This window comes from Choloepus didactylus, chromosome 6 (assembly GCF_015220235.1).
Source record: "Choloepus didactylus isolate mChoDid1 chromosome 6, mChoDid1.pri, whole genome shotgun sequence".
Lineage (NCBI taxonomy): Eukaryota > Metazoa > Chordata > Mammalia > Pilosa > Megalonychidae > Choloepus > Choloepus didactylus.
In genome coordinates this window covers 44,824,573-44,847,635 of record NC_051312.1, presented here as the reverse complement: position 1 = coordinate 44,847,635, position 23,063 = coordinate 44,824,573, and the positions used below count along the sequence as shown (strand labels likewise).

General features: G+C 37.1%; 1 protein-coding gene and 1 pseudogene across 2 annotated transcripts in view; both read right to left on the bottom strand.

Moving 5' to 3' along the window:
* The window catches only part of LOC119538123 (APAF1 interacting protein), a 42,629-nt gene that overhangs the window by 11,120 nt on the left and 8,446 nt on the right, over positions 1 to 23,063 (bottom strand). For both annotated transcript variants that reach the window (XM_037840861.1, XM_037840862.1), the window contains exon 2: positions 1,812 to 1,912. In XM_037840861.1, coding sequence (XP_037696789.1) covers positions 1,812 to 1,912 — 101 coding nt within the window. The remainder of the gene's footprint in view (positions 1 to 1,811; positions 1,913 to 23,063) is intronic.
* Positions 20,751 to 22,025, bottom strand: LOC119535836 (annotated as a pseudogene).

Genomic DNA, 23,063 nt, shown 5'->3' with positions numbered 1-23,063 from the left:
TGTGTTGAAGTCTCCTGCAATTATTATGGAAACATCCATTGCATCCTTTAGTTTTTCCAGTGTTTGTCTCCTGTATTTTGTGGCACCATGATTGTGTGCATAAACATTTATGATTTTTATTTCTTCTTGCTGAATTTCCCCTTTTATTAATATGTAATGGCCTTCTTTGTCTCTCATAACATCCTTGCATTTAAAGTCTATTTTATCTGAGATTAATATTGCTACTCCTGCTTTCTTTTAGCTGGAGTTTGCATGAAATATTTTTTCCATCCTTTCACTTTCAATTTCTTTGTGTCCCTGTGTCTAAGATGAGTCTCTTGTATGCAACATATTGATGGTTCATATTTTTTGATCCATGCTGCCAAAAGGGTAAAAAATACCCTTTTGAGATTTTCAGTGGCTCCTTATCCATATCCTATTTTTGACTTTGTTGTTTTTTTAAAAGCCAGTAGTTCAGCTTGGTAGAAAGCTCTATTTTGTACATACAGAAACTATTTCTGCACATAGAAATAAAAAGTAGTTAACTAAAGGCAAAAATTAGGACATAATTTCATATAAATAATACAGTTGGGAAAGCAGATCACTCAAAATTATTGGGACTCAACTCCTAAGTGGATAAATGAAGCAAGGCCAATGAGCTGAAAGACTGCACAATGGGAACGGACACATAAGCACTAGGTTGACACTAAGATAGGAGGTACAGGATGGATGTACAGACATCCGTGTGGAGTGGGACCACATATGGATATAGTGTCTGCGCACATACTTATATTCATAACTATATTAGTTGTTGACTAAGGCCCCTCCTGTAATTTCCCACTATTCAATTAATATTTCATGAATAACTTCATAATTTGAAGCAGATGAAATTACAATAGCATCAACTTGTAGTATGCCATAAAATTCCTCTTGTTCAGAATGTTCCGATTACATTTTAGATTCTATTCCTTACCAGGCAAATGCAGCCACCTTGGGGGCATTACCATATAAATTCTCAATAGCATATAAATATTTTATTAATTTAATTTTGTTTAAAGAAAGTGAATCAAGATTAAAGAAATAAATCAGCAGTCACTCAGTTTAACACTCAGCCTCTAGACAATAATATTTCTAAAACATTTCAGGGGGAAAAACATTAAATCTATTCCAGAAACCCTTGCGGGATTGAGATCCCACAACCTCTATTGGCATGCCGATATTCTTATCGTTAATAAGTTACTTATTTCTTCATCCTCTTGAAGAAATGACACTGAATAAATCTAATGAACAATTATATACTATTCATTCCTCTGTTTCAATTTAAGTCCAGTTCTTCTTGTATTGTCCTGAGAGAACTATAGACCAGAAAGTGTTATGTCCATTAATAATGATACATGTGCTTAGAAAGGCATATGACCTTTCTTTTCACTCAATAAAACATGGCTTTTAGGACTCTTAATGATTAGTAATCTGTATTTAAGTGACATTTAATTGTGTATCTGAATCTTTGGAACAAATCCCGAGTAACCTAGCGAAGACCCTTTATAATTCCAGATAGATGAAAATATTTTGCATGTTATTTACCCTTGGTACTCCAATGACTGAGGACTAAATTCTTCTGATTAGAAATTCTGCTTCTTAAGTCCTTAAGTATTTATTTTATCTGCAAGTTCTGCATCCTTGCTCCATTCAGTTGTGCAAATATCTGTTTCTCCCTTTAGAAACTAAATACCTTCAGTATCACATAAAATTGATCATCAGTTTTACATGTAAGGCTCCTTGTAGTGTACTCATATGAAGAATTCCCAGAATGAAGTCAGCTGGAAACTTACCCATGCTTCAAGCTAATTCCTCCTCCAGTTCCAGTGACCCAACCCAAATGGTAAAACTGCTTGCAAAGCTCCGGGATCAGGTATCTTGGATGTTCCTTGTCCTTAAAAAGAAAATATTTTTAAAAATATATATTATTGTATCAAGTGATTGTTCTAGCTAACTGTGGTAGTTTCATGCTGTTATGTACCGCAGAAAAGCCATGTTCTTTTAATCCATTCCTTTGGGTACAGACCCATTATGGGTGGGACCTTTTGAATAGGTTATTTCAATTGAGATGTGATCCATCTCATTCAAGGTGGGCCTCAATCCCCTTACTGGAGTCCTTTATAAGAGGATAAAACATATACAGAAGCTAAGAGAGATTGAATCAAGAGAAACTCACAGAAAAAGCCCCAGAGAAGCAAAGAGGAAGTCACTGAAGCTAGAAGCTGAAAGCAACAAAACCTGGGAGGTAAGTACCAGCAGACACGGGCCATGTGCCTTCCCATGTGACAGAGGTGTCCTGGATACCAGCAGCCTGTCTTCAGAGTCCAGATATTGTCCTGTTGATGCTTTGAGTTGGACATTTTCATGGCCTTAGAACTGTAACTTTGTAAGCTAATAAATCTCCATGTATAAGCCAACCCATTTCTGGTATACTGCATTTTGGCAGTTTAGCAAACCGAAACACTGACACTTCTATTAAGAAGCCAATTTAAGGAAGTTTAAGAAAATTACCACAGTGAAAGGGTACAGTGAGGGAGTAAATAGCTATCATAAACATATTTTATGCTTTTAGTGTATAGAAAATAGATATAATACATTATCTGGCATTCTGGGACTAATCAGTGTAGGGTCATATAGTCCAACACAAAAGAACAAGGCAGCCTCTGTGGGGTCAAGAATGTGACAAAATACCCAAAATATGTTAAAAAGTATCTATTAAAATGTCTGAAATAAAATAGAATCTAGAGCTGAAAGGGACATGCTTCAGTTTGTCCAGCAAATTTCATTATGCAAAACAATTTCAATTAAGTCACCATATATATGAGATATAATTATAGTTATTTGTTTTTACTCTGTGTTGGTTCAAATATATTCTTATTCTAAAAATGTCTTGTCACTTTTCCATAATGATTTTACTTTCTCTTATTACAAAAAGGAATATATACTCACTATGGAAAATAAAGTCAAACAAATAATATAAAACACACTCAGAAACAATCACAATTAACATCTACCAGACCTATTCCTATGCGGGTATGTGTCTGAGTACATACATGTATATCCTTTGAAATAAAAATTTAACCTTATTTTTATACATGTCCAATCATTACTTCTTTAGGAAAAAACCATAACAATAACAATGTTTTCTTCTGCTTTTTAAAAGTTTTAATGAATGAAAACAAAAACAATAAAGAAGAAATAGAATGAATTCCATTTTTGGCAGAATAATTTACAATCTTTCCCATGAAAACAGCTAAAAATGGTGAACAAATCATTTTTTAAAAATATTTATTAATAATTGCTGAGCTGGCAAGAAAGAAGGTTGCACAAGGGCCATAAAAGAAATGAGAGTGAGGCTAACCGGGAGGGGTATAAACTCCAAAGGCAGAATTTCTCTGTGGGTATCTGCAAAACTCTGATGACCCTGAGCTTCAATTTGGTAGCTGTCCAAGGCACTAGATACTAGAGATAAAACCTAGGGTCTGCTCAAAATGGCATCTAATAGACAAGCCCTCCATTAGGTTGAGACCACAAAGCACTCTACCTTCAAGGTAAGGATGAACAAGAAATACACCCATTGTGCAAAAAGGCACAGCAAGAAAGCCTGCCTGTGTCAATCTCGGCACTGGGTAAGGGGGAGTTTCTGTAACCATAAGTTGTCTTCATGTGTTTTAGCCCTAACTGAAGGCTAAAAAGCCTTTAAGGGGAAATTTTAATTTAAACAAAATGGATGTAGGCCTGCAGTGTTCCCAAAGTAACCAGCAACAATTTTATTCTCAATAAAATTGCATTTTTTTTTTTTTTTTTTTTTAAAAAGAAAGCCCAAAGAATCTTGGAAACATCATAGAGAAAGTACAGAATACCAAGGAGGTGAACAGCAGCCTTCAAATAGCAACAATGGAAGTCAATGGGCTAGGAGAAAATAACTGCTAACTTAGAACTCTATTTCCAGTGAAAACAGTTTTAAATAAAATAAGAATGAAATAAAGACATTTTCAGAAAAATAAAAACCAAGATTTAGCCAGTAGCAAACTGTCATTAAAGGAAATTCTAAGGAATGTATTTCAGGTAGAAAGTAAGAGATCCCAAAATGGGAAGTCCAGATTCAGAAAGAATTGAAGAGTCAACAAAATGATCTATATGTAGGTATTTTAAACAAACTCTGCTTAAAACAACAATAACCTATAAAAACAATAATGTCTTGTGGAGTTAAAAAAAAAAAAGGAAAGTTAGAATACATAAAAACTGTAGCATATGAGTTGAGGGTGTAGGTGACTGGAATTAAAGTGTTCTAAGGTCCTTATATTATTCTGGAAGAAGAAAAAGACATTGATTAACTTTAGACTTAATTAACTATGCCTTTCGTATTCCTAACATAAGCATTTGTTGCTACACATTTCAAAGTACTGTTTTCATTTCATCCAACACAATGTGTATTTTTATCATTCAGTTCCAAATATTTTATAATTTCCACAATTTCATATTTGACCTATGAGTTGTCAGAGGATTTTAAATTTTCAGAGATGACCCTTTCCCCTCCAATGTTATCTTTTTCTTACTGACTTTAAATTTAATTATATTATTATAGACAGAGAATATCATCTGTATGATACCAATACTCAGAAATTTTTGAGAGTTGCTTTATGGCCCAATATGTGATGTGTTTTTATAAATGTTCCATGTGTGCTGGAAAGGAATTCTGATCCTGCTGTTGCTGGGTAGTCTACATTTTTACATGTCTACTACAGTCTTAATTCAGTGTTCAATTCGTTTATGTCATTTCAATTGTTTTTTCTTTTTTTGGTCTGCTTGATCTATCATCGAGCAGTGTGTTAAAATGTGTACTCATGACTGAAGATTAATCTATTAATTCTTGTAGTTCTGTCAATGTTTGCCTTGTGCATGTGTGTGTGTGCGTGCTTTAAATGGCTTAAAACATCACAAACTTATTATCTTACAATTCTGGAAGTCAGAAATTCAAAGTGGGTGTCACTGGACTAAAATTGCAGTGCTGGCAGGGCTACATTCGTTCTGGAGTCTCTGGGGGAAAATGCATATCTCTGCCTTTCCACCTTCTGGAGGCTATCTGCATTGCTTGCCTTGTGGCTCCTTCCTCCATCTTCAAAGCCAATAAAAGCCGGTTTAGTCTTTCTTATGTTGCCTCATTTTGAATATGACTCAGTTCTGCCTTCCACTTACACTTTCAAGGACTCTTATGATTACACTGGAACCACCCAGATAATTCAGGATAATCTCCCTTTTTTAAGGTCAGCTGAATAGCAACCATAATTCCTCTGTAACCTTAATTCCTCCTTGCCATGTAACAAAACATATTCACAGATTCTGGAGACTAGGATGTGGACATCTTTGGGGGAGCTACTATTCTGCTTACCACAGGTGGGTAGCTGGGACAATCTGTAAACCTCTTAGTTTAATACAGTGCTGGGACAACATGGTGCCTTCAAGGTAGTGGTTTTGAAATAGTTGATAAAGTTGCCTGTGGGTTATAAAGGCTACAGGGTAGCTTACAGAGCCCCATGAAGCATGGAGAAAGCAGCCAAGAGTTCCAGGCCTTCCAGAGGATCCTGAAAGAGCCAGGGACTCAGAAGTGGTGGGAACTTCAAAGGAACCAGTGGAGCCACTTACACTGCAGCAAGCACTGGCCTGATGGACAGGGATCCACGGGCTGCATATGAATCATGGGCCCCCTTCCACGCATGAGCTTCAAATGTTCCCAGCTGCACATCTTGGAAAAGGAGGAAGGTAGAGTTCAAGGTGCTGAATGACTGAGCGCTACCCAAAAGAGACTGAGTTGGACTACATGGAGGCCTCAGTTTAAAATTGTAACCATCTTCCCCACCATCAGAGGGAATAGAGGTCTAGAGAAAGATGAAACTAATTTTGCATAATGTGTACATTTTGTCCACCCCTCCTCACCATATACCTAGAAGCCCGTTTTGTGTGTGTGAATGTGTGTAAATGTTTTACTTAAATGGTACTTTTATTCGGTGTGGGCTTGAAGCTGCATATGATTGACGAGTAAGCTCTTTGTACTTAGTAAGTGTATTTGGGGGAGGGGAAGGCTTTGAGAGGCCCTTCTGAACCATTCCCCAGAACCCCTACTGGGACAGTGGTAGTTGCCACAGTGAACACCATCATTCAGCACTCAGCTGTCCCATTATTATTAGCATATGTAGAATTTTTTACACAGGTACAGATCATCTCAGCTATAACAGAAGCATAGTTTTTCCTATAGAGCAATATTAAAGGAATTTGCTCTAAAAACTCAGTTTATTTTTAATTTTAACATGACTTGGAGTTAAAATAAGTGGGAGTTCACACAGGAAAACCTATTTCACAGCTCTAGCAATGGGTTGCTTGTGAAACATGCTTTTTTTTTTTAAATCAATAGACTTTATTTTTTAGAACAGTATTAGATTTTCAGAAAAATTGAAAAGAGCCTACAGTGTTTCCATATACCCTACATCCAGCTTCCTCTAGTATTAATATCCCATAAGATTGGGAAAAATGAAAAAGTCAATAATAGTGTTATCAAGGAAATGAAGCAATACACTCCTGGTAGGAATATAAACCAGTACAACTACTTTGGGAAAGATTATTATTATCTAATAAAGTTGAAGATAGGAAAACCTAATGACCTTCTCCTGGTGATTCCCTAGTGAAACGCTTACGCATGGTCCTCAAGAAAATATAAGATAATTATTTTATGACCTTGGGATAAGAAGGAAAACACTGACAGATTAGATTATTAAAACAAAACAAAAAAAACACACACTCATCAAAAAGGATGTTCATAGCTGTATTGTTTATAATAGAAACCCAAATACTCACCAATGTAAGGGAGCAGTGAAAATAAATAAAATAAAGCTTCATGTACCAACAAGGAAAATTCACAGAAAAACATAAGTGAAACAAGTATGTCATATAAGATTAGATATAAATTTATATAAAGTACAAACAAATAAAACTTCATGTATATATATTTTGGGATACATATAAAGGTGGTAAAACTATAAAGAAAAGCAATGAAATCATTAACACAAAACACAGGGTAATGGTTACCTATGTACGGGATGCAGTAAGGAAGGGGCTCACGTGGCATTTCTAAGGTACTGATAATATGCTATAATTAGCATTTAAAACTGCATATATCAGGGTAAGAATTTCTGTCCTTTGATATGGCGCCTTCATCTGTACTGTTCCAGGTAGCCTGACACGGGCATGGGATTCTCTCTTACTCAGAACCAAGGGCTTAAGCAAAGTTAAAAATTAAGTTGGGAGGAGGGAGGTGTGCTGGTTTGAATGTCCCCCAAAATGCCATTATGTTTGATGTAATCTTGTGGGGCAGACTGATTGGTCTTTTTGATTAGGGTATGACCTTTTGATTAGATGTTTCAATGGAGATGTGACCCACCCAACTGTAGGTGATAACTGATGAGATATTTCCATGGAGGTGTGGCCCCACCCATTCAAGGTGGGCCTTGATCAGTGGAGCCATATAAATGAGCTAACAGAAGGAACTCAGTGCAGCTGTGAGGGACATTTTGAAGAGGAGCTACAGCCAAGTGGGACACTTTGAAGAAAGCACAGGAGCTGCAGATGAGAGACATTTTGAAGACAGCCGTTGAAAGCAGACTCTTGCTCCGGAGAAGCTAACAGAGGACAAATACCTCAAGTGCAACTAAGAGTGACATTTTTGAGGAACTGCAGCCTAGAGAAGAATGTCCTGGGAGAAAGACATTTTGAAACCAGAACTTTGGAGCAGATGCCAGCCACGTGCCTTCCCAGCTAACAGAGGTTTTCTGGACACCATTGGTCATCCTCCAGTGAAGGTACCCAATTGTTGATGTGTTACCTTGGACACTTTATGGCCTTAAGACTGTAACTGTGTAACCAAATAAACCCCCTTTTATAAAAGCCAATCCATCACTGGTGTTTTGCATGCCGGCAGCACTAGCAAACTAGAACAGGAGGTATGTGTATAAACTTCAGAAGATGATCCAAATAAGTCAATACAGCCCTCTCCTTAAAAAGAGTGGGTGGGAAGTGGGAGTGGGCCTGAGGCAAATACTGGGAAGTCAAGTAGGTAGCCTGGGGATGGGGGAACAGGTAGGTGGGAAGGAAGTCTAGCAGAATAAATAATCAGGTAACATGAAGTCCAAGGAAAGAATGATTACTGCCAATACAGGTCAACAGGGTTTGTTAAAATGTAATAAGGAGGACATTAAAAAACCTGGTACCCACAATGCATACATTTTTGCAATTTCTGATTTTTATACGTTAAAGTTCTAAGTCTGGGGCAAGTAGGCTCCAATGCATATAATTTAAAAAATTTACGTGTATTTAAAAACTTCGAGAGGTCAAACACATTTTCTTAAAGTGAATGAAAAAGTCATTCATTTCTGAATCATTCCTGACTGTTCAAGTTGTACTGTAAGCTTTATCAATACTACATTATTTACCAAGGTGACTGTGCTGGTTTGAATGTATTATTTCCTCCAGAATGCCATTATCTTTGATGCAATCTTGTGTGGGTACATGTATTGGTGTTGATTAGATTGTAATTCTTTGAGTGTTTCCATGGAGATGTGACCCACCCAACTGTAGGTGATAACTCTGATTGGATAGTTTCCATGGAGGAGTTACCCCACTCATTCAGCATGGGCCTTGATTAGATTACTGGAGCACTATGTAAGTTCATGCAGAAGGAGCAGCTTGGTACAACCAAGAGGGACACTTTGAAGAATGCACAGGAGCTGAGAGAGGAGCTGCAGCTTACAGAGACATTTTGGAGACTGCTTTTGAAAGCAGTCTTTTGCTCTGGAGAAGCTAAGAGAGAACAAGTACCCCAAGAGCAATTAAGAGGGACATTTTTGATGAGCTGAAGCCTAGGAAGGAACATCCTGGGAGAAAGTCAATTTGAAATAAGAACTCCGGAGCAGATGCCAGCCACGTGCCTTCCCAGCTAACAGGTTTTCCGGACGCCATTGGCCATCTTCCAGTGAAGGTACCCGACTGTTGATGTGTTACTTTGGACACTTTATGGCCTTAAGACTGTAACTGTGTAACCAAATAAACCTTCTTTATAAAAGCCAATCCATTTCTGGTGTTTTGCATTCTGGCAGCATCAGCAAACCAGAACACTGATGAATTTGAAAATTAATTCACATAATCAGAAAGGTCCTATGTATTGCTAATAGTTATATTGCTAATAGATTATTTATTTATATTAACATCTTTACTCTAACTCTATTAGTCTTTTTTATTGTTTTGGCTGGGTGCTGAACTTAAGAGTATATTTGGGGAAACTATTTTATTACTCTCAATGCCAAATAAGAATAGTTCCCTGTCATTTTCTTGAGGAATAAACTGGCTTAGCAAACCTAAAATATTTCTATTAGGAGTTTAGGATTAGATAACACCAAATCTTTTGCAATTTATAAAATGTTGAGTACTGCTGCACAGGAGGAGGCTGTTTTATATATCAGGATTGGAGAATAAAGCCATATTTAACACAATATTTTGATAATGTATTAGAATGAACGAGTAATGGTTTTACTACCATAACTTTCTTTCACAAGTTCTTGTGATATTACAGTGAAAACTCAAGCACTTCATAATAAAAGCAATCACTGTCCTAATTCAGCAGTATTAAGTCTTTGTCTGCTTTTCATCTTGTAGTCCATCACTAGGAAAAAATCTGCATGAACAATTTTCAACCTAAGAAGGCTAAACATATTATTGAAAACCTTAAAAAAACAAAACAAAACAACAAAAAAAAACAACCACTTGCCTATGACTTTGTATCCTTTGAACTCAACTTCATTCCCTTTTAAATAAGTGAAACTGGAGTCATGTGATATGAATATTAACTAGCTCTGACTGCCTCATCTCTGTAAACCTGTTTATTCACTGGTAAAATAAGGAGATTTGATTTCATATAGCTTTGGGGCCCCACTTAGTTCTGAAGGTCTCTGAAGGCTGAGATTTGCAACAGAATGTTTTAGAAAAAGAGAAGTGCTTTGAGATAGCTTGCAGTCACATAGGTGAGCACAGGTAATTCAATGGCATAACCAGAGAGATACTTTCTTTTAACTTCGTCTATTGTTAGAAATGTTTCTGGCTCCATTCAGATGATTTGCATACAGTTATGTACAGTCTAAATCAGAGAACTTACTCAAATATGGACCATCTGATTACTAATGAGACTTACTAGCATTTATTTAGCAGTGGCTAAATACTTTACATAAATACTTTACATAAAATAATACTTTATAAACAGTGACTCATTAAATCCTCACAGCAACATCAAGAAGCAGATACTAACAATGCCCTCATTTCACAGATGGGGAAATTGAGGCTCTAAAAGTCCAAGTTACCAGGAGTTAAAGTGAGAATTCAAACATTGATCAGTAAGCTCTCATTCTCAGTCAAAACACACAACATAGATGGGATGGTAATTTTAAATAGGGCTGTTCAACAGAATTTTCTGTAAAATGGAAATCTGCATCTGTGCTTCCAGTACTGTCACTACTAGCCACAGGTGACTACTGAGCACTTGAAATGTAGGTTGTGAATGAGGAACTGAATTTTAAATTTAAATTAAATTTAATTTAAAATTAAATAGCCACATGCAGCTAGTGGCTACCAGAGTTCTAGGCCATCTCCAGTTTGGAGTAAAAGTTAGTCCTAAAAAGGTCCACTCATTTTGATGTATAGTTTAAAGAGACCCCAACTATAAACACCCAATCTATATAATCTACACATGTAATCTATATAAATCTATACATATAATCTACACAGATAGCCTTAAGAAGCAGTTATCTCAGGGCTCTGACTAAGGGATACCCACTCCTTTTCTCTCAGACATTCAAATTTCCCTCTTTACTGCTCCTACCCACACCTCTTTCCCTGCTTCTTTTCTTACCTAGTCCCAGAAAGTTTAGCGGGATTGGTGGGAAGTGTGAAAGAATGGAGGGAAAGAGGAAAAACCTACCCTTCCACCTCTATGCATCAGCTTGACAAAGCTTCCTCTCCCTCTGCCCCTTAATTCACATCGGATCCATTTTCGGCTCTTCTCCACCCTGCCCTGTGCCTTGAGAGGCTGATTCACTTGGACTGCAACAGTCCTTCAGCTTCCACGTGACTTCAGCCGGTGGAAAACATCACTCACTAATGAGAGTGAGGCTGAGATATTTTTCCCTGGCTTCCCCCTCCTGCCAAGTCTCTGTGGGTTGGCCACAAACCTCCACTGAGGGCCACAGCTCCAGTCACATGTAGCTCTTTCTCTCTGGGTTCATACAACTATTCCCCACTTTGCCTCTTCAGGTCTAGGACTGAAACACTCAACATCCCTTGGAAGTAGTCTCTTTATGAAACTCTCCTTAATTTCCCAATTTGAGTGTGCCATCTGTTTTCTGCTATCACACTGACCAAGCCACCTCTCAATTCATTCAACCTTTTACATCATTTGAAGAAAGACACAAATAGCACTGATCTCACAGGGCTGTTGTGAGGATTAAAAAATAATTGTAAAATTCTCTGGCATCTCGAATGTACTGATTTATTTCTAACATCATCATTAGCAATTTCTCTCAGAACCCCAAGTCTTATTTCCATTTATTACCTTGTCTCATTTCTCTTCTTCACTTGTGATCTCCTACTCTCCCTTCCCTGCTGCCAGAATGAACTTGTGCTTTTTACACTTCCTGGCCCTTAATCCTGCCAGTGACCATCAAAATTTAATGGCTTAAAGTACTTACTGCCAAGACATTTGGGGAGAGGGGAGACAATACCTTAAAGTTACAGCAGTATGTTCTTGACCTTCTAAGCTGAAACCATTAACAAGCAGTTAGATTTGACAGGACTTAGTAGTATATGGGCTACCTGTGTCCTTAGGTCTGGGAACATCGCTATGCTTACTTAAGAACAAGAATGGTTTCCATTCTAAACAACTAAATTAAAAAAGAAAAACAAATTTTTAAAATGGGGTATTTGTTTATTTTACTTTTAAGATTCCTAAAAAAAGTAATTGTGTAATTTCTCATAGGGATAAAATATAGTTTATAATGATTATGCACTACAGATCAATTCTTGCGAGGGTGAAATTTTTTTAATTGAAATTTCTTTACAAGAAAACAGTATACAACAGTTGATAAGGTTATTTCTAGGCCGGGAAGCTACCAAAATATTACACTGTCTACATAGAAAAAATTCTATTAAAAATAATGCAATATAATTTCACCAGGAGTTATCCTGAAAAACAATGAACAATAGAGTTAAGTTCTATAACATCTTTCTTTTAAAGAGTTCCAAGGGAGATAATTATTTAATTCGAGACTGAATTTTCAGGTACTCAACTAAATACCTGAATAGGGTGTTTTTCCACATTCATTGTTAATATTTTACATATATATTTTATTTTAGGTAAGTATCATGAATGATAATTGATGGAGTAGCCTTCAAAATACAAAGAAAATGGGAAAGAAGAAATTTTTTAAAGTTCTGATTCAACAAAGTTACACCTGCCTTACATCATTTATTGCTTTACATGACTTTGGGTCTGAGTTTATTCATCCACAAAATGGGAATCTTGTGTGGATTAAAATGAGAAACAATGGATATAAAGCACCTACCACAATGTGTGACAAAATGTTAGTTTCCTTCTCATTTTAAAGAATTAAAATTCTTGAATTAAAATCAATAAAGCTGTTGATTTGTCTTGTCTTTACAAAATCCAGCCCAAAATACACATGCTACATGTATAATTTTATACCTTTTTAAGGTATAAAAATGGTATTTTAATTATATATTAAAGTACTAATGGGAAGACTCCTGCAGTTTTTCAATCCTTAAAACCATTAAGTTTCATAGCAAGTTGCCAACACTATAGGAAATGGTTTGTTATGATTGGGATGTCAAAATTCCTAAGGAATTTACACTTGGGGAGAGAGAAGAGTTTTTAAAAAGTAAACAGAAGAATAAACAAATTGTAATACGTGGGAAGAAGGAAACCAATAAGGGACTTAGAGAAAAACAGCAGGGGTTCAACTTTGATTAAAGCAGTCTAGGAAGGCCTCTTTTAGTAGGTGACATTTAAGTCCTAAAGGATGGGGAAAAAAACTGAAAACACTATGTGGTGCCCACGCACAAGGTTTTATGTTAGGAAGAGGGAAATACTCCAGGAGAAGAAATAGCAAGTATGAAGGCTCTAGAATGAAAAAGTGCTTGGCATGCTTAGGGAACAGAAAGAAGACCGTTGGCTGGAGCAGAGCAATGAAGGAGTGGTGAGTGGTAGAAGATGAGTTTGTAATAATAGGTAGGGTTCAAGTCATGTAGGGGCTTGAAAGCCATGCTGATGAGAATGGTCCTGCCAGAAAGGGAATTGATTCATGGTAAGAGAGACAGAAAGAGGGAGAGAAGTAACTTTAGAAGGTGAAAGGGGGGTGGCATTCCTGGGCCAATTGGAGGAACTGAGCTTCCTGCATTTTATGAAGTGAGGAGAAGATAGTTTATGTTCAGAAAGATCTGTAGGTTTGTAGGAAGGTGAGAAAGTTAATTTCTAAGGACATCTATTCTCTTAAGTGTAACACAAAATAATCAGGAGTGTGTGGGGACAGGGTACTAGAGCTTGAAAAGAGAATAAAAGATGTAAAATAGTCATCTCAAGGAATGGGAAAGTGATTGTAGTAAGGAAATGCAGGAAATGAGTTTCCATTTGAGGTTGAAATTGTGAATGAAGAGAAACCAGTCAAGCATAGCTGTGCAATTTTCTCCAGCAATGTTCAGCTGCTAAGTGCAGGCACAAAGAAGGTGGGTGGTAGGGTACATCTTGGGTTAGGGTTTTGCTAGGCCAATTATATTTGTAAATTAGGTCAACAATGATCCTAAGTAAGAACTGTTTTCAATAAAATGGGCATAGAAGCCAGACCGCAGTGAGTTAACAGTGAATTAAACTTGGAGGCAGAGAATTCTGACTCTCTGAATAAGTGCTGCTATGAAGAGGAGCTGCAGAGCAATAGTTGAAGAATCTTGTTTTATATACTAAGGAGGTAAAACCAGGGGATAGGAGGATAGAAAGAGATTAAAGATACAGGAGAGCAAAGGCCTAACCAAGAGGAAAAAGAAGGAGCTGGAATTAAGAGTGTGGGGAAATGTTTGCCTTAGGAGGAAAGGTAAAGATGCAGGTAAATATATATTAATACTATTGATAACAAGAACAGGTAACATTTATTGAGTGTTTATTTTGTGCCAGGAGTTATTTCAAAGGATTTAGACAGTTACTTACTTAATCTTTTTAAAAACCCTATTACTAAGAAAGGTAGGTAACTTGTCCAAGGCCACCCAGATAGCAAGCGACAGAGCCAGGATTTGAACCCAGGCAGTCTGATTCTATCTATATCCCTAGTCATTAACTTTTTTTAAAATACAATTTTATTGAGCTATATTCACACAGCATAGAAACCATCCGAAGTATACAATCACTGGTTCACAGTATCATCACGTTTGTGCATACAGCTCCATGATCAAATTTAGAACATTTTCATTAGTCTAGAAAAGAAATAAAGAGAAAAAAAGAAAACCTTAATCCTCCCATACGCCTTATCCCCCCATATTATTGACCCATAGTGTTGGTGTGGTACATTTGTTACCGTTGATGATAGAGTATTAAAATATTACTGTTAACTATAGTCCATAGTTTGCAATAGACACATTTTTCCCATATACCCCTCAATTATTAACTCCTCATAATAGTGTTGTACATCTGCTCTAGTTCATGAAAGAACTTTTTTACATTTGTACAGTTAATCATGGACATTTCCACCACAAGATTCACTGTTACACATTCCCATGTTTTAACCTGCAACTTTACTTCTGGTGACATACACTACTCTAAACTTCCCCTTTCCACCACACTCACACAACATTCAGCACTGTTGATTAGTCTCACAATAACGTGCTACCATCATCATATCTATCCATTTCCAAACGTTTAAGTTCACCCTAGTTAAACATTCTGCACATATTAAGCAACTGTTCCCCATTCTTTAGACTCCTTCTCTTTCCTTATAACCTATAGTCTATATTTTATGTCTGAATTCACACATTGTAATTAGTTCATATCATTGAGATCATAAAATATTTGTCCTTTTGTTTCTGACTTATTTCACTTAATATAATATCCTCAAGTTTCATCCATGTTGTCACATGTTTCAGGACTTCATTCCTTCTTACTGCTGAATAATATTCTATCATATGTATATACCATATTTTGTTTATCCATTCATCTGTTGATGGACACTTGGGGTGCTTCCATCGTTTGGCAATTGTGAATAATGCCGCTATGAACATCGGTGTGCCAATGTCTGTGTGCATCCTTGCTTTCAGATCTTCCAGGTATATCCCGAGTAGTGGGATTGCCAGGTGGTAAGGCAACTCTATACTTAGTTTCCTGATGAACCACCAAACCGTCCTCCACAGCAGCTGTACCATTTTACCTTCCCACCAGCAATGAATAAGTGTTCCAATTTCTCTACATCCTCTCCAACACCTGTAATTGCCTGTTTGTTTAATAGTGGCCAATCTAGTAGGTGTGAGATGATATCTCATTGTGGTTTTGATTTGCATTTCCCTAATAGCTAGTGAAGCTGAACATCTTTTCATGTGCCTCTAAGCCACCTATTTTTCCTCTTTGGAGAAATGTCTATTCATGTCTTTTGCCCATTTTTAAATTGGGTTGTCTTTTTATTGTTGAGTTATAGGATTTCTTTATATATTCTGGATATCAAACCCTTATCGGATATGTGATTTCCAAATATTTTCTCCCATTGAGTCAGTTGCCTTTTCACCCTTTTGAGAAAGTCCTCTGAAGCACTGAAGTATTCAATTTTTTCTTTTGTTTCTTTTGTTGCTTGTGCTTTGGATGTAAAGTCTAAGAAACTACCACCTATCACTAGATCTTCTTTTTCAATGCAATTATATTAAGGTATATTCACATAACCTACAATCATACAAAGTGTATAATCAGTTGTTTACAGTATTGTCATATACTATGCATTTGTCACCACAATTTTTGAACATTTTCATTACTCCAAAAAAAAAAAAGAAAGAAAGAAAGAATAAAAATAAAAAGTAAAAAAGAACACCCAAAACATCCCTTTTCCACCAACCCCCCTGTGCTGGTTTGGATGTATTATGACCCCCAAAATGTCATTATCTTTGATGCAGTCTTGTGTGGGCAGGAAATGTGTTGGTGTTGATTGGGTTGCAGACTTTGGATTGGATGTTCCCATGGAGATGTGATCACTGAAATGTGGGTGAGAGCTTTCATTGGATAATTTCCATGGAGGTGTGGCCCCACCCATTCAGCGTGGGCCTTGATTAGTTTACTGAAGCACTATATAAACTCAGACAGAAGGAGTGAGCTTGCTACAGCCAAGAGCAACACTTTGAAGAAAGCACAGAAGCTGAGAGAGTAGCTGCAGATGACAGAGTTTGAAGATGAAAGCACACTCTTGCTCCAGAGAAGCTAAGAGAGGACAAACACCCCAAAAGCAACTGAAAGTGACATTTTGAAGATGAGCTGCAACCTAGAGAGGAACGTCCTGGGAGAGAGCCATTTTGAAACTAGAACTTGGAGCAGATGCCAGCCATGTGCCTTCCCAGCTAACAGAGGTTTTCCGGACATCATTGGCCATCCTCCAGTGAAGGTACCTGATTGTTGATGACTTACCTTGGTCACTTTATATCCTTAAGACTGTAACTTTGTAACCAAATAAACTCCTTTTATAAAAGCCGATCCACTTCTGGTGTTTTGCATTCTGGCAGCATTAGCAAACCAGAACACCCCCCATTATTCATTTTTTTTTGTCCCATTTTTCTACTCATTTGTCTATACACTGGATAGAGAGAGCGTAAGCCACAAGGTGTTCACAACCACATGGTATCCTCATTTGGATATATATTATGCCCCCCACAAAGCCATGATCGTTTAATCCAATCTTGTTGGGTGGAACATTTTGACTGAGTGTTTCCATGAAGATGTGACTCATCCAAGTGTGGGCAATACCTTTATTAGATTATTTCCATGGAGGTGTTACCCCACCAATTCAGTGTGGGTCTTAACTAAATCACTGGAGTCCTGTAAGAGATCACAGACAGAAGGAGCTTGGTGTTGCAGCTGAGAGAGAGATTTTGGAGATGGCTGTGGAAAGCAGATGTTTGTTGATGTTTTGAAGATGCTAGCCCAGACTTTGCTCCAGAGAAGCTAAGAGAGGACAAAACACTCCAAGAGAACATTTTGGAGAATGCCATTTTGAAACACAACCTGGGAGCAAAGGAAAAAGATGCCAGCTATGTGCCTTCTCAGTTGATAGAGGTGTTCCAGAAGCCACTGGCCGTTCTTCAGTGAAGGTAGCCTACTGACAATGTCTTAGTTTGGACACTCTTATGGCCTTAGGAATGTAACTTTGTAACCAAACAAAACCCCCTTTATAAAAGCCAATCCATTTATGGCATTTTGCATAACAGCAGCATTAGCAAACCAGAACACAAGGTCACACCATATAAACTATATAGTTATACAATCATCTTCAAGAACCCAGGCTACTGGACTGCAGTTCACATTTTCAGGTATTTCCTTCTAGCTATTCTAACATACTAAAAACTAAAAGGGGATTTCTATATAATGCATAAGAATAATCTCCAGAATGACCTCTTGACTCCACTTGAAATCTCTCAGCCACTGAAGCTTTATTTTTTTTCGTTTCTCTTTCCCCTTTTGGTCAAGAAGGCTTTCTCAATCCCACGATGCCAGGTTAGGCTCATCCCCGGGAGTCATGTCCCATGTTGCTGCGCTATCACTAGATCTTGAAGATGTTTCCCTTCATTTTCTTCTAGGAGTTTTATAGTACTGGTTCTTATATTTAGGTCTTTGATCCATTTTGTATAGGTGGAAATAGGGGTCCTCTTTCATTCTTTTGGTTATGGATATCCAGTTCTCCCAACCCCATTTGTTGAAGAGACTGTTCTGTCCCAGTTGCATGGGCTTGGGAGCCTTATCAAATATCAACTGACCAAAGACACGAGGTTCTATTTCTAAGTTCTCAATTTGATCAATATGTCTATTTTTATATCCATACCATGTTGTTTTGACCACTGTGGCTTTATAATATGCTTTAAAGTCAGGAAGTGTGATACCTCTCACTTCATTCTTTTTCAAGATGGTCTTAGCTATTCAAGGCCCCTTACCCTTCCAAATAACATTGATAATTAGATTCTCCATTTCTGCAAAGTAGGCAGTTGGAATTTTGACTGGTATTGCATTGAATCCATAGATTGATATGTGTAGAATGGACATCTTAATGACATTTAGCCTTCCAATCCATGAACACAGAATGCCCTTCCATTTATTCAGGTCTTCTTTGATTTCCTTTTAGCAATGTCTTGTAGTTTTCAGTAGACAAGTCCTTTACCTCCTTGGTTAGGTTTATTCCTAGATATTTGATTCTTTTTGGTGCTTTCGTAAATGGAATTTTTTTCTTAATTACTTCCTTGGATAGCTCATTACTAGTGTATAGAAACATAATTGATTTCTACTTGTTGATCTTGTATCCTACCACTTTGCTGAACTCGCTTATTAGCTCAAATAGCTTTGCTGTCATTTTATCTGGATTTTCTAAATATAGGATCATGTCATTTGTAAACAGTGACAGTTTTACTTCTTCCTTTCCAATCTGGATGCCTTTTATTTATTTTTCTTGCCTAATAGCTCTAGTTAGAACTTTGGGAATAGCAGTGATGACAGTGGGCGTCCTTCTCTTGTTCCTTATCTCAGAGGAAAAGCTTTCAGTCTCTTACCATTGAGTATGGTGTTAGCTGTGGGTTTTTCATACATATTCCTTATAAAGGTGAGGAAGTTTCCTTTGATTTCTACTTTCTGAAGTGTTTTTATCATGAAAGGGTGCTGAATTTTGTCAAATGCCTTTTCTGTGTCAATCAAGATGATCATGTCTTTTTTCCCTTTTAATTTGTTAATGTGGTGTAATACATTGATTTTCTTGTGTTGAACCACCCTAGCATACTTGGAATAAAATCACTTGGACGTGGTGTGTAATTCTTTTAATATGCTGTTGGATTCCATCTGCAAGTATTTTGTTGAGGATTTTTGCATCTATGTCCATCACTCATTCATTATTTTTCCATCTAAACTCATCAGTGATTAGTCTAAAGTTTTCTTTTCTTGCAGTGTTTTTATCTGGCTTTGGTATTAGGGTAATGTTGGCTTAACAGAATGAGTTAGGTAGTGTTCCCTCTTCTTCAATTCTTTGGAGGAGTTTGAGAAGGAATGGTATTAATTCCTCTTGGAATGCTAGTAAAACTTGCCCGTGAAGCTATCCAGTCCCGGGCTTTTCTTCGTTGGTAGGTTTTTGATGACTGATTTGGTTTCTACTTGTGACTGATTTGTCGAGGTCTTCTATTTCTTCTTGAGTCAGTGTAGGTTTGTCTGTTGTAGGAAGTTGTTCATTTCATCAAAGTTGTCTAACTTGTTGGCATACAGTTGTTCACAGTAACCACTTATGATCTTTTTTATTTCTTTTGTGTCCATAGTAATGCCCCCCTCTCATTTCTGATTTTATTTATTTGAAGCTTCTCTCTTTTTTTGCTACAAAGGTGAACTGTTTATTCTTTCAAAGGAAGGAAGGACTGTGTCTTTTTATTCTAAATCTAGAGCATCAGAAGATAATCTGAGTAATACTATTAAATTATTAACATGACACTGAAAATCTAAATAGAATGCAGCCAGAAACTCCAAAATAAACTTAGAATACTATAAAAAAAAATTCCACATAAAACCTCAACTGCTCTTTGCCTCAGGGAGGCACTGTTTCCACCATGAGTAAATATTGAGGTTATTTCATTTTCCACAAAACCATCTTAGGAAGGATTCCAAGTGGAAAAGCAACTAAATGTGAAAAGTTATCCAAGAGAAAAAATAAATAGAACTTACATTGACCCAAAAAGTAAAAGTTTTCACTCAAAGAAACATTACTTTGTTCTCTAGTCCCTTTAAGGAACCAATAAAAAATCTTACTTTAACAGATTTTTATGTTTGGCTTTTAACAGTAACACATATTCTGTGTACTGAAAGAAAAAATTTGTTTTAATTTGGCTTACTGGTCCCATACCATCTTTCTATCTATAAATCTATTTCTATTTACAAATAGAAATGGTCTGTACTACTATTAACAGTTTAGTATTTTTGCAATCCCTAGGATTAAATCCTAATCCTCTATTTTAGATCTATGTGTTAATCTGAATAATACACATATTTTAATAGTTAAGGTAGATGGTAAACTTTCCTACATGTCTTGTAAGTGGAGCAAACACTTCATAAAATGTAATGATGCTTCTTTTTTTTTTTTTAGGACGAGGAAACAAGAACTTGAGCAATTGAAAAGCAAAACTGCATGAACACTGGAGATGTGGCCTACAGTGCTCTGATATGTTCTCTTCCATTCTTTTAGGGCACAATGGAAAACGGGAACTGCTACAGAGTCTGAAAACATAACATTCCAAACTCAAATTCTAGAGCATTTTAGTATCTTTTAAGTATTTAAAAAAAAATTCTAATTGCCTACTACCCTTTCAAAACAGTTCCAAAGGAAAGCTCTGCCTCCTCATAAGACTTTCTTCAATTCTATCACATTAACGTTCACAGCTTTTGTTAACCAGGGTGAAGAGCTTTGGAGAGTTTAAACAGTGCAAACTGCGCTATTTTTCTCTAAAAGCAGGTTCTTCATGCAGACATTTCCAGCATCATCTTCATTCTTTGCATTACCAAGGGGTTCCTCTTTTTCCATCTTGTTCTGGATGATTAACAAAAGTCTAAGTGGTACGTTTCAGAAGATAAACTGCAGCATGAAGACCCCCTATATTCACCCAGACAGTATGTGCCTTTCACCACACATGTCCCATTCCAGATAATGCCTTGGTAAAGCATTTCTTGTCCTGAGTAAGTAGTACAGCTCGACCTGTCCCAGGTCTATAGACATGTCTCATTTCCCACAGGCATGCTGGATAAAGATTCCAGTTTCTTTTCTTGGAGCCCATCCTTTTTCCAAATGGCATATCTGTTACAATAATATCCACAGAGCCAGTTCTCAATGGCAGATTGCAGATATCCCATTGAATAGCATCTATAGGCAAGCCCCGGGATGGTTTGCTTTCTTTAACTTGGTTCTTGGTCAGTAAAGATGTTATTTGCTGCTCTATTCAGACCATTCAGTAGCCCCCTCTATTGGGACTGCCCCTGTTCCACACATCGCATCAACTAGCATATCAGTAGGTTGAGAAGCACAGAGCCTGAACATCCCATTGGCAAGAGTAGATCTAAGAGTTGTAGGTCCAAAATGAGTGACATTTTTTCAGTGGAGAATCTCTCTGTCAGTGCAAAGCCACAACTATTTCATTATCAATGATATTCAAAAGAACCTCCACATCAAAGTTAGTCATGTCAGCCTTCCATTCAAAATAATCTTGAATGGCACCCCCAAAATCTCTTACAGCCTCATCTGAGGTAAAGCAATGTTTCTCTCCTGCCCTGTTGCATGTGACTCTAAACTTCAGCCCTGAGGCTCAGTTTCTTCTCTTGAGCTTTCATCAGCCTCATCTTTTTTGGAAGATGCCAAATCATCACCTACTAATGTTGATATCTCCTCTTTGATGGCTGGATTTTCATAATAGTCTAAGATACGTGCATCTAAGGTGCTGTTAGCAACAATATCTCTCTGATCTATTTTGTCTCCTTGTCCATTATCAATATCTCTTTTTGGTTCTGTTTCCCTAGCGAACCCTGATGAATACAATCCCTAATAAAGTCCTACATGCCAGGCTCTGGGATCCATGGATGGGCTTCAGGGGAGGTCTGTGAAATATCAGCTGTCAGCACAGATACATCCAGCTAAGGCAGCACACTTGCCCAGCATGCTTAGGTCATGCTGACAGAAGCCACTTCGCCATCCTGGGAAATGGAAGTCCAGCTTCTCTCTTTTTGTCTTTGTCAGTCTAGCTAAATGTTTGTTGATTTTATTGATCGCCTCAAAGAACCAACTTTTGGTTTTACTGATTCCATTTTTTTTTTTTTTTTAATTCTCCACTTCAGTAATTTCTGCTCTAATCTTTGTTACTGCTTTCCTTCTGCTTGCTTTGGGATTAGTTTGCTCTTCTTTCTCCAGTTTCTCCAGTTGCTCAGTTAGGTCATTGAATTTAGCTCTTTCCTCCTTTTCAATGTAGCATTTAGGGCTATAAATTTCCCTCTCAGCACTGCCTTTGCTGCATCCCATAAGTTTTGATACACTGTGTTCTCATTTTCATTCCTCTTGAGATATTTACTGATTTCTCTTGCAGTTTCTTCTTTGACCCACTGATTGTTTAAGAGTGTGTTGTTTAACCTCCATATATTTGTGCATTTTCCAGTTCTCCATTTGTTACTGATTTCCAGCTTCAGTCCATTATGCTCAGTGGAAGTACTTTGCATAATTTCAACTTTTAAAATTTATTAAGACCTGTTTTGTGCCCCAGTATGTGGTCTATCCTTAAGAATGTTCCATGAGCACCTGAGAAGAATGTGCATCCTGCTGTTTTGGGATGCAATGTTCTATAAATATCTGTTAGGTCTAGTTCATTTATCATATTATTTAGGTTCTTTTTCTTTTTTGATCCTCTGTTTAGTTGTTCTATCTATTGGTCTCTGCTGCTCCAAAAGGAGGAGTGCCTCCACCAGGAGACACAACAATCCACTGAACTGGAAGTTAAGACTGCCACCTGGCCACTTTGGGTTTCTCATGCCTCTGAATCAACAGGCAAGGAAGGGGATTACTGTACAGGCTAGGGTGATTGATAATGATTATCAAAGGGAAATAAGACTGCAACTACACAATGGAGGTAAAGAAGAGTTTTCCTAGAATACAGGAGATCCCCTAGGGAGTCTCTTAGTACTACCACATCCTGTGATTAAAGTAAAT